The sequence below is a fragment of the Stegastes partitus genome, unplaced genomic scaffold (assembly GCF_000690725.1).
Source record: "Stegastes partitus isolate 25-593 unplaced genomic scaffold, Stegastes_partitus-1.0.2 Scaffold158, whole genome shotgun sequence".
Classification (NCBI taxonomy): domain Eukaryota; kingdom Metazoa; phylum Chordata; class Actinopteri; family Pomacentridae; genus Stegastes; species Stegastes partitus.
In genome coordinates, this window is record NW_007577889.1 from 299,449 (window position 1) to 318,848 (window position 19,400).

Sequence of the window (19,400 nt, forward strand, 5' to 3'; positions counted from 1 at the left end):
CATTTTTCAGCAGGCTGAAGGTGAGCATGACTCACACATTTGAATAATTCTCGTTTAGTCGACAAGGTCAACTTCATCTTTACACACAGATCCCCAAAATAGTTTGTGTGCATGCCAGCATATGGTAGCGACACCTGAATGCACACGTGAGGCTGCATTTTTTCCCCCCCAATGTCATTCATCAAACTACACTCCAACAATATCCTTTTAGTTTGGATGAAAAATGATGCTTTGTGCTACATTTGTATTTTTCTTTCTTTACCACAGATCCCTATCCATTTCATTTTCAAGCTCATTCTGCTTCATCTTCACTTTTCTCTCCTGTCTGTCATGAAACTCTTGACTCTCCACCGTCCAGAAAATACCACACACACACACACAAAAAAAGAAAAACACACTTAAACAAGAGACAAAGTTGGCCAGCAGTCACACTCATGTGCACGCACAAGCACAAACTCATGCTTTTCACACAGAGCCAGGCACGCCTCGGCAGGTTTCCTCAGCCCCAGTTTACTACGGGCCGCTGCACAGGGAGAAAATATTACATTTCCACTACTGTTTGGATACAATCATTTTCCTCTGACTACTGGGTTTGTAACCATCAATTTCACCTGCTGAGAGATGGAGATGGAGAGAGGAGAGAGGTGGAGAGAAAAGGAACGAAGCAAAGTAAGAGACAGGCAGAAGCGAATGTGATGGATGCAGGTACAGTCATGGAGAAATGAAGAGTAAGATGATGTAATTAGGAAGGGGGAAAGAATGAAGGAAAGACATCAACAGATCAAGTGACAGCAGGGGAAGGAATGTCAGGTGGGTGGAACCAGAGAGAGGGAAGCGAGAAACAGGATGAGCAAAAAAAAAAGAGCATGAATATTTTGAAGCATGTATAATGACAGAGACAGATCTAACTTCTCTTGCATCAATCCCCCTGACTCACTTCTTTTAGACAACATCTCTTATCCCTCATCACTGTTGGCGCAAAAAAAAAAAAAAAAAAGCTGAGTCACCGTTTTCCTCAGGCCCCGGCACTGGAGATGTCATCAAAAAAAAGAGCAACAGTCCCACAGAGCAACAGTCAGCTATCTTAACAAGAACACGGTCCCCCAGATACATTTTAATCTGTACCGCCAGTTCAGAGCTGCCCGGCCCTGTTAGCCAATTAAGATAAAGCTGTGAGAAGATAAATATGGGCCGGGGAGAACGCCATTAGGAGCTGCAGGAGCATTGATTTGATTCGCACCAAAGAAGATGTTGATGTTATGAGATTTGCAAAGTAATAAAAAAAAAAAAAAAAAAAAGTCCAACATAAAGCCAGTCGGAAAGGTCAGAAATAATGGTGAGAAATTTTGCAGGCTGATGGGGATGTTCAGTTTGCAGCCGGCGCGAATGAACCCCAGCCCGAGGAGGTTAATAGGATGATGTTATGTCTGGAAGAAGACACACGTGTCTAGGTCAGCTGTGCTTGTTAAGACACACAGACCATATCATATAATGATGAAGAGATGCAGCCAGCAGAGAACAGAAATGAACTTTCTGTCAACAACTTGTGTCAAAAGTCATCCAACTCGCTAACTTTCCTCATGACAAAGCAAGTTATATAAGACATCATTATCTCCGTGGTGAAAGGCCACCGTCTCCATGAGAAACCGTTGAAGTTCTTCTTCTAATAACGAAACAAAAAGAACGTTTCTGTGCACATACATTTTAAAGTTGTGACCGTTAAAAAGCTTAATAAATCACTGGAGGTATAAATACGAGAATGTAAATGACACAAGTAGAAATGTGTACCCTGGATTAATATCAGTAATATCCCTGCAGGCAGACACAATAAAATGGGTTACGACTTCTGAGATGAATTTTGACAGCATTCCACAACACGTCGGGTCCCATGGCAAAATCTTTTGACAATGGGGAAAATCTGACCACTGCTTTAAACCCATTTTGAAAAGTGTGTGCTCAAACTGTCAAGTGTTGCACAAACTGCTCTTGGCACTGTGGTTAAGCCTGCGGTGCACTGTAGATGAGGGAGAGGACAAGCAACAAGGGAAGGAGACGAGAGCTAAAGAAAAGAAAGCAGCACTTTGGTCCAGAGGCACTTTGTAAATTTCCTCTGCGTTGTTGCGACAGCGTGTCCTTCTTTCATCAAACAGTTAGCGTGTTCCTGTACCTGTGATGTCTTCCCACTGCTCTGTCACATCCGTCTTGTTCTTATCCTACCTGAGAATTTCATCAACTTGTATTAGATTCTTTTTCGTCCTGCACAGCCAGGCCGTTCGCTAGTGACACAGCGCTGTGTAGAATCATCTGTCTGCCACTCATTGCCATGCATGTTTGTATTTCTTTTTTTTTTTTACTATATTTTTTTTTTTTTAGCTTTTTGCCCTTTATTTTAGAGCAGTAGAAATAGGCAGGAAAGAGGGGAGAAGGATAGGGAGAGACCTGCAGCAAATGGTCGCGAGCAGGAGTCGAACCCACGACCGCTGCGTCGGGGAACTGGAGCCCCTGTTCATGGGTCGCCCACTCATGTTTGTATTTCTTTAAACCAATCACAGTGATCATGGGTGGGGCTGAGAACAGTATAACAATGATTTTAAAAAGTCTTGCTTTATTGCAAGACTCAAATATTTAGCAAAACTTTACATTTTCCGCGTGTAGGTCACTGTTTGTGTTTCCCATATTGAAAACGGTACTGTACAGATTGCTCAAGAGTGAGAGAAAGCTGTGTGAAATGCACAGCCAATAGCAGGCTTCTACTTGCAATGTACATCCAGTGAGTCAGACCAGATTATTTAAACCCTTATGCAACCGAGACATTCAGCATACAACGACTACCAAATGGGCTTCGTGAGCAACCCAAGAATAAACTACTGCATTATGAGACACAACTATCATAGTAAAATATTAACTGTTTCCTTCTCTATCTATTATCAGTTATGTATTTAATGTCATGTACAAATTATTTTTATTTCAGGAAAATTACACGACATAAGAAAGGACATAATATATGCTTTCCTTCAATACAAGCTTGCCATTTTTATCCCAAGTATAGTTCACATTTGTACTTAAAAGCTTATTTTCTGGTATAATTTTATTTTCAGTCATTTTATTAAACAATTATTTGTGTTGTGTTTTTACATCTCAAGAGCCCAGCAATGACAAATATGTTCAGTCTTAGACTCTCTTCCATTGTTTTCTTAAATAAAACAACACTCATCCAAAACAATATTATAGACATATATTGTACATTTATTACATAGACATGTTGAAGCTCTGACAAACTCCTAAGATCTTCCTCCGTCTAGCACTCTCCCTCTGCAGCCTCATAAACGGTTGCGTTTGTGCATTTCCCCCACACCGACACATGGCTTGGTGGTTATTTTTACACCCCGCCTCTCCATCCCTCTCACACATACACTAAATTCCCACTCTTTCTCTCTCTCTCTCTCTCTCACACACACACACACACCAATAATAATAACTCAACTTGACAACTCAGTGAGTGGCATCACATCATAAAGGTGTAAACACAAAAACAATGAATGCAATTAGTGTAGAGCAAAACTTTCTTCAGAGGACTTAATGGATGCTGCCATGTACTGATACAAACACTTGCGCGCGCACGCACACACACACACACATACACAAATACCAGCTTAGAAAAGCAAATGCAACCTGGGACTCTACTTTTAATTAGCATTGCTTGTGTAACAGTTGTGTATTACTCTGAAATTAATCTGCAGAGCCATGAACCACGTGCTAGGATTAGAATGGAATACACTTTAGTATACATTAGAGAGGTTTCACTGAGCTTTCAGGAACTCAACAATTATCTACATAGGCTGAACTCACAACAGCAGCAGCAGCAGCATATCTATATGTAGGATTAGCTTGAGACATGGCTTGAGGTTGACAGGGAGGCATTTTTACAGCCTGAACTTCAATATGTGATATTGGCACTTGGCACGTGTCACATCTCATCACAGAACGCGACATCCCTCCTGACCGGTCGGTCACGGGGGGAATTGCATCTGTACAGAAATTAGGATGTGACTCCAAAATAACAACATGTGTGAGCAGAATGTAAAGTGTAGACGTATGCTGATTCCCACGGGCGTGCATGTGTGTGAGATCGGGTGTGTTTAGAAATGAGTTTGTGGGCAAGTGCAGCTTCATTAAATCCACATTACCTCAGGTTCACAAAGCAGGCATCTCTCTATTTATGGCTCCGTCTCTATCTGCTACTCTGAATAAACAATAATCCTGTCACATTTCAGTCTCTTCCTCTGTCTGTCTCCTTTGGCGTGCTATAACATGTGTAATCGTGAACTGCACGGATACAACGCAGCGCCGCATTGACGAGCGGGGAGTTATTCATACAACCCATCCGTCCTTTCATCTATCTTTTTTTTCTTCTCAGCTTATCTATCCTCCTCTCTAATAAATGCCTTAGCCTCTGACAAGGACTGTTTGCTCTGCCTAACAGTAATAAAGATTCACACAGAGAGACATGAAGCAATCAATGGAGGTTTTTATGCCACTTAGCTTAGGAGTGAGGGTCTGTTTTCTGCTTAAAGCTCTCTCATTACCAGACCAGTTCACCCTGTAATGACTTAACCTAAGACCGTAATTACTAATAACGCTCTTTTCTCTCTCTTTTCTCGCCCCAAAAGTTAATTTTCTGCAGGAGTCAATCAGTTAAATGTTCCATTTCGAATTTATCTCTCTGGCTAGTTCTAAGGAATTAACACTGTCAGAACATGAAGCTGTTTTTTTCAGTAGAACCACAATGTATGGATAAAACACCGAGTATAGTTTCCAATAGAGTCTTGGTTAGCAGGTACAGCAGGTACCCGTCTGTTCTAGGGCACACTGTTGTGCATTGTACACACTTCTGACCGTCACTTCTCAGTACTGTTAGATGTCAAACATATATAAACACTACGCGCAGGTGCTTTAAAGTTGGCGAACAACAACACTGTTATCGGTAAAGCCAGCTGTAACGAAGTGAAATCTGGAGGGGGCTGATTAAAAACACCCAGAATTCACTTGGAACTTTTTCAAAAGGCAGTCTCCGGTGCAACTAATAAGCTACAATACAGTTGCATGTTCACTTCTGGATTAAAGAAGACCATTTTTCAATAACACTTTCGCCTAGTGCAGCTTGGAGGACAAGATTTTATTTTCATTCATAGCACTGCTCAGAGTGTTTGCCCTGGCCAACAAGGGGTAGAGACCCTGCCTGTAGCCTATAGTGCACCCTCCCTGCACAACATCCTTCTCTTGACACTCGAGGGAGCGCGGAGGCAGCTGGCTGCAAACTTTTCATTAGTGAGGACTGCAGAAAAAAGATGGCAAATATTTATCTTTGCACAGATTGCTGTGCAGAGCCTGCATACAAAGCGAGCCTCTCCTTTCACAGAGTCCCACTCTGTGAGAATAGCGTAGGATGTGAGGGGTAGTTAGGGCTGCTGGAATGGGAGAGTAATTTATAATGCGTATGTAAGAGCGGGTCTTGATGTGTGTTTCTTTTCAAGTAAATGTGTGCCCATGAATGTATTTTGGTGAGATCATCCATCTATGACAGCGAGCGTCCTCACCCATACATATATGTGTGAGCATGTGTGCGGCTTACCCACGGCTTTGCAGGTCTTAGAGGCGGGATCCATCTCGTAGCCTTCGTAGCACTCACACTTGTAATCTCCTTTGTAGTTGATGCAGATCTGACTGCAGGCGTCTGGGTTCTCACACTCGTCTATGTCTGGTGAGGGAAACAAGGCAAAACGACAGGAAGATTGAAACAATGTGCTACAGAGACGCACAAAGTCATTCTTGTGTTCGGAGTAAGAAGTTACACATGTACATCTTCAGATTTTAGCATGTTTCTCAAGAGAATCTTCAACTGAAAAAGCGTTTTTGATTCTTCAAAAGTCATTTCATTCATTGTAGAGTTTCAAAATAAATGATAAGATCTTAGTTGGAGAAATGTAAATGTAATCTTTTAAACCATCATTGCTTTTCTGAATATCACAAATCATTTTAAACAATTTGTAAACAATTCTGCCCCAAGAAATTCGCTTGTTCACCAGACAAACATCTATAAACATCTTGCAAATAACATAAATGTGAAACATAGCAATGTTTAAGAGTCCTTTAAACATTTCTTTTTTTAGTAAATAAATAAGAACAAATCTGCAGACCACACTAAACAGAATCTCCAGCTACAGCAGGTGTTCCTATAAACCCCTACTGATAATAGGGATTAGTCAAGGAACTGTAGTGAAGCAGTAAAAAGATATAACATAACAAGTACAGTGTACGCTGATCTGTTTAAGATCCATCCAACATTCTGGACTGGCAGCCTCACTATGACGACGGCTGCTATATGAAGACATAGCTGCTCTTGAATCCAAAGTCTCTGCATGTATTAATAAGATATAACCACTAAAGTAAATAAGACAGCTTCAGAATTGTTGAAGGAGGAGGTTTTCAGCAGAGTTCTTCTCCAATGCTTTGGTTAAGTTATTACAGACCTACAGTATTTTTGTTACTGTACACAGAAATTGCCAATAATCTTAAAGACCTTTGTTAACATTTCCATGTGGGGTTTTTATATGCTACAGACACACTGTGAGTGAAATAGGTTGTCATGGCTGAGAATTTCCACTTTTAAACTGCAGTGCACCAATAACAACCTTTAAAAAAACACAGATTCAGACAGCCTGGGTTTTCTTTGTAATATACGCAAGAACCAATCCAGCCAACTTGCAGTTTGAAGCTTTGGCTATCATCGGTCTTCAGAATTGGTTTCTGAGTTGACCATGTACTTCAACATATTACAACTTCCCATTCTATAGCGTAGAGCAGCTTTGCAACGTTGGAGCAAACTTGTAGCTGAGCAGGTGGCTCCGAATGTAGAAGAGTAGCAGAGGGTCGGCTGGAGGGAGAGGCGGGGACCAATTTGCATATTCATAGATGTGCACATAGTAAAGGAGGCAAACATGTAGAGGTACATCTAAACCATGTTCAGGCAACGAGACATTATTTTCATGAAAAAAACTTTTAAATGTTTAATTTTGATACGCACAGATGAGTTTTGAGGAGTTTAATCAATGACCAGAGAGGGACTTTAAATGGCGGTCTTGAGCAAATCATGTCAACCTTGTGGACAAGGTTAATAGTTCTGTGTCTGATTGAGCTCAAGGCAGAAAAGAGTTGATCAGGTTTTGTCGTTCCAGCCCTGATAAGATATGATTTCACTTTTCTTTATATGTTTAGGGCTGTAAATTTGTTGCATAACTTGTTTTTTTTTATTACCTCCACAAGTCTTTTTGTCCAGAAGTTTGTAGCCGGAGGGACAGTCACACTCATAACCAATTCTCCGGTCCCTGCAGATGTGAGAGCAGCCACCATTGTTGTCCGCACACTCATTCAGGCCTGCAGAGAGAGAGAGACGGAGAGAGAGAGGCAGCAGGATGAAGGACGGAGGAAGGGACAGGGATGGGATGGGAGGAATAGGAGGAAGTAAAGAGGAGTTGACTGCTGATGAAAAAACTCCTGCAGGTTTTTGGACGGAATAAATTCCGCCTGCATATGACACAAAGAAAGAGCTGGACAGAAAGACGAAACACCCCACATGGTCAAAAGTTTGTGTGTGTGGATAGTTTTCATCATCCTGCCAGTTAAGGTATTTTTGTCCTCTATAGCGTGTCTGTATACATCAACGTTTCAAAAAGCAAAGACAGTGAGCTTAAAAGCAGCGGGAGGAGAGAGACAGGGATTTGTGTGTGTGTGTGTGTGTGTGTGTGTAGGACATTCATCTTTGTGTGCGTTCGTGGCCCACAGGCTCCGTCGCAGCCAAACGCACCTGGAACTGATCCATTCTCCAACAGGGAGCTCGGCCTGTACCAGGTGCCACTCCACCATAATGCCTATTGTTACACAAGCACATGCTCTCCTTCATCCTCTCATGTCATTCTCCTCGTTCTCTCCTTGTTTTTTTTTTTTTCTTTCTTTTTTAGCAGAACAGATCGGCCTCCCTCTCAGTCATCCTTCCTTTCCTCTTTTGTATCTGTTCCTGCACCTCCATTTATCCCTTTGTCTTTCAACGACCCTCCTGGGAGCGAGGAGAGATCGCTGCAGAAAGCTAAAGCTGGTACTTCATTACCGGTTTACATTAAAGATTTAAGCTTCAAGGCTACAGGTACTGCTGAGAGACAGAGACTCTGGGAGAGAGAGACAAAGAGAAAGGGAGAGAACGACGGCGAGAATGGGAATCGAGGGGAATCTGACAGGGAGAGAAAGTGGGAAGTAAAGACTCTGACGGATGAGTATGGCATTCAACTAAAATTAAAGCTGTAATTTAAAGTGTGGCTGTTGTATTTTATCAGATAACAACACACCAGCTCAGTGTTAGCTTGGTCCTCGAACGCAGCTAATATAACAACATGTGTTAACCGACATACTGGAGGTCAAATGTGTCTTCTGTCCACATTTGTATACTGTTGGTCAGGGGTTATTTTTTTTATGGTTTAGTTCCAGGAAAAGGGAGCTCACATGCAATGACATTTAAGAAAACACCATGGACCCAATAAAACAACAGTTTAGGGAAGATTCTTTCTGATTTTAACAACAAACTCAGTCTAACTCCGTTGGGATGAACCAGAATGCATCCAGCGTTGGAGCCTGATTACAGAGTTTTGCACAACAACAACAAAAAAAAGCACAAAGGTACAGCAACTTCTTCATTCTCAAGATTTTTGGAATGAAATGTTTAATATGCTTTTATTATGTAACATTCATTAAGTGTTCAAATAGGTTTAAATGTGTTATTTTATTTGCATTTATAGATATTGACATGGGCAGCAAGAAGGTCGCTGGTTTGCATCCCAGTGAGGACGCCTGGGATCTTTCTGCGTGGAGTTTGCATGTTCTCTCCGTGCAGCGTGGGTTCTCTCCAGGTTCTCCGGTTCTCCGGCTTCCTCCCACAAGGTCCAAAAACATGTTGGGGTGATTCTAAATTATCCGTAGGTGTGAATGTGAGTGTGCTTGGTTGTCTGTCTCTAAGTGTAGCCCTGTGATAGACTGGTGACCTGTCCAGGGTGTCCTCTGTCTTCACCCTAAGTCAACTGGGATAGACTCCAGCCCCCCACGACCCTAGTGAGGTTTAAACGGTGTATAAGATAATGGATGGATGGATGGATATTGACAAACTGAGTTGTGTATTTTTTTTGCTTTTCTTCTTGTTCTAACTTTCCCCCTGCTGCGTGTAGCCTCACTGTGTGGCTTCATGTGGTTTTGTTGCCTTCTGGGTATCCTGCTTTGCTTTGTCTGTCAAAGAACTTTATAAACCCTTGTTTTATTTAAAGTGCTAAAAAACAAATGATTAATATTAACATGAAACAGTTGTGCAAATTTCAATCCTTCTGTTGTTGAGCTGTTATTGACAAATGCTGCATTTTTCTGTTGTTGGCTGGATCATGTTTCTGGTGTGTGAATAAAAGGCAGTTGCCAGTTACACAGAGGACGCCTTCAAATACACACAACATCACATTTACCATTAATGACATGGTTACAGGGGGACCTCATTACAGCATATATCCATCTGCTTGGAGAGCAGTGCCAGCTAAAAGGGCAGCTTGCTCACATATAATCTTATGCCCACGTGACCGATGCGAGAGCTCTCCACTTCAGAGTGAGGCCGCGGGTGAAGTGCAGTTCCTCCGAGTAACCTCAGAGACTTAAACTTGTACATGCACTTGAGCAAAAGCTCCCTGTTACTTCAATTGCAATTACATGAGCTTCATTAACCTTGATAGATTTTATTAAAAGGTGCTCTTTTTTTTTTTTCTTCCATCAACTGCCTCAGTCTGTTTGCAGAGGGATTGCATTGCTTGTGATGTTGAGATGTGTGACCGAAGCTCACTAAGTGGTAATTATCTATGGTGTGGGGATAATCTGTGTGGCTCCTTATGGGTAACGTAGTCCAGTCACGTTTTTCTGGCTAAGATCGCACTAGAGGGTAGAGTTGCTCGGCTCTTTGATCATAACAAGGGAGTTGAGAAATGTCCTAAATTTACACTGCCTTGATCAAATGAATCTGCTTTTACCGAAGAGAGCGACCACCCACATTTAAACAAGTTTATGATGCCTGAGAACAAGGGTGTGCATCAGTGATATTGCATTAGCATGTATATTCGTCTGTGTATACCTGAGGTGGTGAAAGAACTAATGAGCATCTGGGTATGTGGGTTTGTTCTTTTTTTTTTTTTTTTAAAGGAAAAGCAGAGAGAAGTCATCTTACCACACTCCTTCATTGGTTCATCAGACCAGTCCTTGCAGTCTTTCACATTGTCGCACACTTTGCTGCTGTCAATACACTCTCCGTTCTTGCAGCGGAACTTTCTCTGTCCGTCGCATTTCGTAACTGTGGTGAAGATGGAACAAAGTTAAAGATTAGATTTTCCTCATCATTTGGTAATGGGCCATGTTGTCAACCTATTATACAGTGAAAATTGAACTGAAGCAGGGATTACATGACAAATCAAACCTCTCAGATTAATCACAGTTTAACCATGAAACTTTCATCCCAAGTTACTATTGATTTGCATTCAAAATATTTAACTCGAAAAATACTATGTAACATGTATTTGATGCCATCCAAAAACAGAAAGAGATCTGAGTTGGAATCAGATGACACTGACACATTTCAGAGGAAAACAACAGTTTTGGGCTGATCAGGGTAAATGAACATGAACATCAGGGCTAAGATGCAAAGAATATTTTCACAATTATAACTTAATAGCAATTCTTTATTATTAAATGACTATTTTGCAGAATATTTGTATCGACTATGGATTATATCCACTCATATGGGGTGACATAAGCAGTAGATCTAGAAAATGAACCCTCAGTTGTTCTGCTGTTGCCTAAAACACTGAAATCCCTACAATTAGTTTTTTGTTCTGTGTTTGGGATAAGCTACAAACACACAATGGCTATGATCTATATGTGGGTATATATAGTATATTTATTTGAACTAAATCTGCAACACAATAATTTCATCCTAGCAGGACCCAAATTTCATTTCATTTTTGGTTATGACAAGATTTTGTTTCACACTTTTGTTAACAATACTAAACATTTGTTGTAGTTTGCGGAGCTACTGAGCCACTATTTCTCCTCAGTAAGAGGCGTTAGGCAGTGCTTGATAAACAAATTGATTAGCTCTATAAATATCATTGGGCTGGGGGGGGAGTAAGGCTAGAGATCGCTTGAGGTTTCCATTGGTCAAGCTGATTGAGGAGAAAGCACAGACAAGCCGATAATATGTAAATTCAAAACAATGATAGACAAGGAAAAAAATAACTGAGTATCATATATAAGGTAACTCACTGGACAGATAAGTCAAAATAGAGATACAGGCTGAACAGAAAATGTATGCATGGCATGGTTTGAACTACAGAGGAGTCAGGGGCAGATAAGCTCCCCAGACTTTAGCTCCCATGAAAGCAATGAAAATGTGAATATGGTAAAAAAAAAAAAAGAAAAAAGAAAAGGGTCACATAGTGTAGTAGACGTGACATCCTCTGCATGGTAATGTATGAAGCGATTTAACTGATATTGATTTCTATGATACTTATCTGTTCTGCGTGAGTGGTCATAGTAAATAAAAATACCTCCAGCTTCTTTACAAATGTGAATCATGCCTCCCTCATCCAGCACTCTGGAGAGTCAAGTGGAGTGCAATCAGCGGAGAAACATAACAAAACACTTTGGATACTTTGGCACTGCAACCTCTCGCAAACCTCTTTTGTCTTTCTTCCTTCCAGGGTGCTGAAATTTTCGATTAAAGTTTCTCACGGGGGCAGAATCAGCCGCCTGTGCTGCTGTCTAGCACGTCTCCGGCGAATCGCGTTGCAAGCTTTCGCTTACCTACGTTATCTGACAGAACGGCGTATTGTTCCGCCGACAGCCAGGAAGCTGTTTGTATTTCACACGCCCGTGCTCGTGTGATGCTCACCGTTGAGGCAGCCAGCTTCGTCGCTGTAGTCTGGACAGTCGTGAACTTTATTACACTGCTTGGTGCCGTGGATACAGGAGCCGTCGCCACACTGGAACTCATCGGGTCGACATGTGAGCAGGGCTGGGGGACACAAACCACACACACAGTAGAATTTGCTCTATTATTATTACAGTAGAAATATCACTGATTAGTCTCGTGTATGAAAAGATGCAATGCTGGAGGCTAAAAATGAAGATACAGAGCATGTTCAACAGCACACAGTCGAATTCAGCCCTTCATTTCTCTGCTGCTCTGTCATCATATGTGTGTACAATTTTTGTTTTGTTTCTCATCGAGGTAATTCCAATTCAATCCATCATTTACAACTCTCACCTTCTCACAAAATCCCATATTGAAATGGAAGCCATGCAGACACTCATACAGCATCTGAAGAAAACCCACATGCAGTGACCTATTGAGAATGCGAGTGTGTATGAAGACATTTGTTTGTGCTTGCTCTAACGGCGTAGGGCAGATTTATTTAACTCATTCGTCTTTTTAACTGGCTGTTTAATTATTCATGTGTTGTGTTTTGGGCTGCCTCTGCCAAGGGAACGGAGGCAGACATGATCAATGGCTGTGGCGCCTACAAAAACGCGTGGCACCACAATCACTGTATCAGGAAATATGGCATGAAAACACACGCCCTGTTTCAATAGGTGAGTGGTCACGTACGGGCACGTCAACAGACCAGACCTTTAATGCAGATGTGCGCGCATTTACATTAACTGAAAGGAATGCTGACTCAGACTTCTTATGCTCAAGCAAAAAAATAAAAAAAATAAAGACAAACATGCGCTAATGCTAAAATCAGCAAAGTGCGCGAGACATAATCCTGTGCCATCACAAAATGTGCTGATTCTTTCAGCCAAATGATTGGGATCTGAGCTCAGCTAATTATGATAAATCCCCAGGATGAATAGTAATAATAACGGATTGCCATCTGCAGAAATGTTGGCAAGAGGAAACGGACAAAACCAACTTAGATACGGTTTGACCATTTCTCATTTACATTAACCTGCTGTCACCCTCCTCACAGTCACTTGTCTCAGCGTGTCTGTGAAATAACGCCGGATTATTGAGACAGATGTTTCAAATAAGATAGGAGATAATAACTCAGGGACGGGTCTGTGGGAATGAGCAAAGCCTGACGGGATACAGGAGGAGGAGAGAACAAACCGGGTATGTGCAATGATTCTCATATTTCTCATTTACATTGAAATGTTGCACCTCCCTGAGCTGCGTTCTACACCCTCATTTACATTACACAGACATCCCAAACTATTACATCTTGTTGTACACAAACCTCCACCCGCCCACTTTTTTTTCCACTCTGTGATTAGCATGCACACAGTGAAATACGTACAGCACACACACACACACACACAAACAAACACAAACACACACTCACACTGCTCATGTCTCACCATGTAAAGAAACAGTAAGGATGCTTGAGATTGCATTAAGGTAAGACTGCTTCATCGGATAGCAGGTCTAATGGTATTCAATTATGTTACTGATCTATTTATTTTCATTTAACTTATTATTTCTAAAAAATATATATAATAGTCCTGGAAAATGGAATTCTTAACATATAGTTGAAACCAGAAGTTTACATAAAAAGACACAATATTTTTTTTTCTCAGTGTCTGACATTAAATCAGACTAAACTCTTCCTGTTGGTCAGTTAGGATTACCAAAATTATTTCTATCTGCTAAATGCCAGAATAATGAGAGAGAGATTTTTGTTTTGGATTTTTTTTTTCATTACTTTCTTCAAAGTCAGAAGTTTATATACATTTCCTTAGTATTTGGTAGCATTGCCTCTAAACTGTATGACTTGGGTCGAATATTTTGGGTATCCTTCCTCAAGCTTCTCACAATAGTTTGCTGGAATTCTGGCCCATTATATGTCTTTTTATACAGTGTATGTAAAATCTGGAAAATGGAACTCTTAACATATATCATACTATAGCCAGATAGCTAGGAGATAGAAGAGCAAGGAGACCTATAAGTAATATTTGGAACTAATACACCTTAGTAGTATTAAACAACAGAATTTTAAATAACAATGCATGTAGTTGAAATGCCTTTGTTTAGTTGTGTTTTCAAAAGTGAACTTTTACATTTATCCGTCATTGCTGATCTCTTGTGATGCTTAACAGTGGTAACTACAGACAGAGGAAGCCGCATCAGAGCCAGAGTAGCTTCTAATTAACTTTTATTGAACTGTTCTACTGACAAGGAGTTAAACATCCTCTTTGAAGGGTGAAAATCTAATGTTTTACCTTGTCAATATGCTGTTTTTTATTTGCTGGAAGATACATCACGAGCAATATAAAATACCATGACTGTGGAGTATCTTAATATTAATCAATGAGAAGACAGGCTTTAAAAAACACATAATGGTACCAATAATCAGGAAAATGTCAATTATTTCAGGTCTATCTACCAACAAGCAGTCAAAATAAAGGACTAATGACAAGAGCCTACTATACCGTCTGAAAACTAATTTTATGCCCTGCCTTCTACCCAGCATGAGACTCTGCTTTATTGTTTTTACTGTTCTTATTGTCCTTTTTAATGATTTCATTATACTTTTATTGTATTTTGCATTTTAAATGTTTTATAATTGTTTTATATTCTGTGTTCAGCACTTTGTTTCGACTTTTGTTGTGTTAAAGTGCTTTATAAATAAAGTTGAGTAGAGTTGAGTTGAGTTGAGTTGAGTATACCTAAAATTAGCTGCTAACATGTGTGAGTTCATTAAAGGTAGCATCATAAAAAAGGAAGTAGGGATGTACATTTTCTGTTACCTGGAAGCTTTGAGATTCTTTCCTTTGTCTGTGATGCTCATTTTGATATAGATTTTATTTTTTCTTAAACTTGTTGCTACAATATAATAATATCAAAAACCATCTCAAACCATCATGCAGTTTTTTAATCTTGTTTACAAGAGAACAAATGATCATCACTTACTGGTCTTTTAAAATTGTGTCAGAGGCACAATCACCATTTCGTGGAAAGACGGAGGGCTTTGAGGAGTATTAATATACAGACTGGGACATGATCTGTAACAGCATCCTTGTGGTTACACCTTTAAACCAACCTTCTGTGACTGTGTGATCATTTCAGCTCCTTTGAACGTGACGATTTCCATATCTGCGACTGTAGGAGCAGGTACACTCTCCATGAGTGTTTGCATCTGGCAGGAGTTTGTGAAAGTGTGCATGTGGCTGCGCAGTGTGCTTGTATCATGTCTTATGTGTGAGGCTGCTGTCATCTTACTGAGTGCTGTGTGGGAGTGTGAAGAGGAGACCAGATGGGGGTCTCGTTTGATGAAGGACCTTCACCTCCCACACATGCACGCACACGCACACACACACACACTCGCGAGCATGCTCACAAAAAACACATACGGTCAAAGTTACACTCAGAGTTTCTCCTTCTGCTTGTACTGATCACATGGTTGCTTGGCAACACACTCATGGATCATCACGATAAAGTTAGCATTGATCTTCCTTCAGTCATTTGGTGGCACGTTTGTCACATCGTCGCCGTAAACAGCATGCGAGCCTTCTGAAGTCGAGCCCCTAGTAGAGGGAAGCCACACACGTACTCATTGTTCCATAACACAACAGGCATTATTGTTGATAGCCGTTAATTCCCTTCATTAAAGGCTACGGCTGCTATTAACTTTTTATAATTACAACACCAACCAACAATGAATTTACCCTCCTAACAAGTTCTGTGCAAAGAGAGGATAGATTACATAAAATTGTAATTGGATGACATATTTCATAATTACAAATAACACAAATGTAATTCATTATTCTCAGTGTACAAAACTAGTGAAGCCGCATCCTTCAGCATGAGCAGTGACATCAGAGCCACCCTCCACACACTGAAAACACAGTCACATTGTTGAGAATAAACTACGCCAGGCTGTTTTTGTTTTAATTAAGGAACAAGTCAATGGTAACAACTCCATTTTTCTAATTGCTTTGAACAACGGTGATGTTGTGTGGCACTGGGGGAATGTTATATCACGCTGTGGCACAGACAGTTCCCGTTAGCAGGATAAATCTGTGAGGTTTGTTTGATAATAAGTAAAATCAAAGCGGCACTATCTTTTTACGAGTTCATTTAGTTTCACACTCGTTCGTAGCCTCATTTATCCACCCACTCATCAGTCAAACCGCATGAATACAACGCAGCTGACTTACGACAGTTTGCCTCGTCAGATTTATCCTTGCAGTCCGCGTCTCCGTCGCACTTCCAGTTCATGTGGACGCACTCTCCGCTCCCGCACTGGAACTCGCCCACCGGGCAGCGGGGTTTCTGGGGCTCCGTCCTCCGGCTGCAGCGCTCCATGGACTCGTCCGACTTGTCCTTGCAGTCCGGGTCGCCGTCGCAGCTCCACAGGGCGGGGATGCACTCGGAGTCGTTGCAGCGGAACTCGTGCTGGCCGCAGGTCGGGGCCGAGCACTTCTGCTCGTCGCTGGCGTCCCCGCAGTCGTCGTCGCCGTCGCACACGAAGATCGGCGCCACGCACTTCCCGTTGCGGCACTGGAAGTCTTTGGAGGGGCAGGCCTTGGCATCTGCATGGGACAGGTGGATAAAAATACAAGAGGTTGATTTTGTGTATATAGTGCATATACAGCATAATGTAGGATATAAATATAATTTTATATCATCACAGATTTGTAAATATTTTAATCCAAGAAACTCAAGTCAGCTGTTACATGAAGCAGAAATTCAGTCGAACTCATTTTGGAAGCTGTGTACGTAGGAGTAGATCAGAGCCAATCTGAATAAGAGGACAGATGCAGTTAACTTATCACAGATTTTCTTTAAACTCCTTCGGGGAGTAGAAATATATGCAGGAACGTCTTTCCCTGGTTTCTTTTTTTTTCTTTTTTTCTTGGAGATGGAATGAAAAAGCAGTGCTGGTGTTAAAATCTTAGACTTAATGAGCAGAAGGTGATTCCAGAGCTACTTCTTTTGCTCTTTTGGTGTCTGGAAAGAGCAAAAGAAACAGCTTGATCTAAAGTCAAACTGGTGCGACTGTTGCGTAGCGCTGAAGTGCACCTCTTTAAAGCACATATCCCTTGGAAGTCGTGACAGAACAAAGTGCGGCAGGTGCAGGAGCACAGAGAAGATACGCGGGAACTGTTGAATAACTGGGGATCAAGGAACGGGGAAGAAACACATCAGCCTTCCTCGTGGGAAAAGCATGAATGATTTAGAACGCGCAGAATCTAAACCCTTTCGCAAATATTATCACGCTGAAATGCAACAGACAAACACCACGCTGACCACGTTTAGCACAGGGGTTGAGAACACGTGTGCAGCAGGGGTGCAGTCTGGGAAAATGGGTGTATAATGAGCAGAGTTGGGTCACAGCTGCAGGTGCATGCCGCAGTGCAGAACCCCCCCTCCAGGAGCTTGTTTGCATACGTGTGAGAGCATTTGCACCAAAACACCCTCAGCGGCTGAATATTCATGTCCAAATCTGTCGTTTGATTTCTTCCACATTAGCTAAAGACATAAATTATCATTAAAAAAAGCGTGATAATTTGTCAGCTTTTAATGCCTGCCGTCTGATGGGGCGTGTTTGTGTTTTTTTACTTTCAAACTGCGTGTTTCCTCTTTGCCATATCAAAGCAGTGACATTATCAAATTCCAACCAGGCTGGACAAATCAATTTGAATCATGTGTACTGATATAAAATAACCAACAAGCAAACAGTTGCAACACTTTGATGCAACGCTCCTCTCTGGGCGACCGACATAACTGCTTCATCCTCTCTCTCTCTCTCTCTGTTACCTTCCCACACAGCGCGCCAAAGGGACTCATTATGATAATAGGCTATTGGATTCCCTGCTAGCTATTACAGCTAGCATGCTAATCATCCCCCACTCAGATCTAAGTAATTTAATTAACATGAGCACATAAACAACATCAGCAGCATCCCGGTAGAAACTCAGGTGGTTTGGGGGTCGTGCGAGGTGTTGTGTGCAAACAAACACTTGGGCAAAGTTGCAGCGTGATTATTTCCCAAACTTTATGTACAAACAGCATTAGGCATTTTGCTTATAAAAATCATACACGGATTGTACTTCATCCCAGGCGAGTCAGACTAAATACTTCAGTTTTTCATGCTTTAAAGAGTTTTTCATTAAAGCGAAGAGCCTGGTCAGCCAGGTGTGTTGGCTACAAACAGCAAGGCAGGGATAAAAAAGCTCGTTAGTATGCTCCCCACTGGGATACCCAACAACAAGAGAGATAGTTTGTTATCAAAAGCTTTATTTCCACTACAGAAACAGACAGAGGGGTTGGAATTCATCTATTTTCAGTGGAGTTTGAAACTCTCAGGCTGTATTAAAGCCATTCTTCAATACTTTAAGAGCAGCAGTGAGCTTGGGGGGGAGGGGGGATCTATTCTTATTCTCACAGTTGTTTCCCTTCATTCCTACACAAAATTGTCACAATTACACCATTTATCACAGCCAGAAAAAAACAGAGAGAATTATTGGATTTCAAACTTCCTGATGGTCTCTGAACTGTTTATCTCAGACGGAAAAAAATAATCTAAGCGTCAAATCGTGATATTTAATCAAAATCACTTTAATCAGCTTGTCTTCGTTTTTTAAAAAAAACCCCACAACAATGTATCGTAAACAAACTAAAAAAGACAAAAAGAAGCTGTCCACCTCGACATAATTTTACAGCCACTGATGATTCAGCTGTCAACAATAACCACGTTAGGAAAATTTAGGGACTTTTCAGCTGAACTTCAGACTGTGTTTACACTGAGCAGACAGGAAACAAGTACAGAAACTAAACTAAAATGTCAACACTAAAACCTCTACAGTATACAGATACATATTTTTTCAGTCTTCCTAACACCCGTCGGTACAAATTTTGTGCATGCTGATTTAGGTTTTTTCATTTTTTGCAGGGTAAATAATGGAAAAAAATTCAAATTTGTTTCAGTTTTCACTTTCAGTTCTCTCGCATCTTGTGGGGCGCTACCATGCAGCCCTGATGAATACATGCCAACAGTGGTCCAAACAGGAGCAAACCATGAATCAGCAGATTTATCCAGAGTGTTGCTGGAACATTCAAAGTTTTCTCTACATTATCAAAAAAAACTTTGAGAGTTTCATTTTAGTTTTACTAAACCAGGCTCAGGCTCTTTGGTAACTTAATTGAAAAAGATCTAAACCCTCCTAAACTTCTAAACATAATCCAAATAGGTAACTTAGTACTTTTTAAAAGAGACATTTTGATCTTGCATCTAAAAAGTTTTTGGTTGAATGCATGCATATCTAGT

General features: G+C 41.0%; 1 protein-coding gene across 1 annotated transcript in view; it reads right to left on the minus strand.

Moving 5' to 3' along the window:
* lrp8 (low density lipoprotein receptor-related protein 8, apolipoprotein e receptor) overlaps positions 1-19,400 on the minus strand; it is a 201,142-nt gene that overhangs the window by 36,994 nt on the left and 144,748 nt on the right. Inside the window, exons 5-9 of the mRNA XM_008279416.1 lie at positions 16,288-16,662; positions 12,020-12,142; positions 10,301-10,423; positions 7,315-7,434; positions 5,633-5,758 (exon numbers count right to left, since the gene is read on the minus strand). Coding sequence (XP_008277638.1) covers positions 5,633-5,758; positions 7,315-7,434; positions 10,301-10,423; positions 12,020-12,142; positions 16,288-16,662 — 867 coding nt within the window. The remainder of the gene's footprint in view (positions 1-5,632; positions 5,759-7,314; positions 7,435-10,300; positions 10,424-12,019; positions 12,143-16,287; positions 16,663-19,400) is intronic.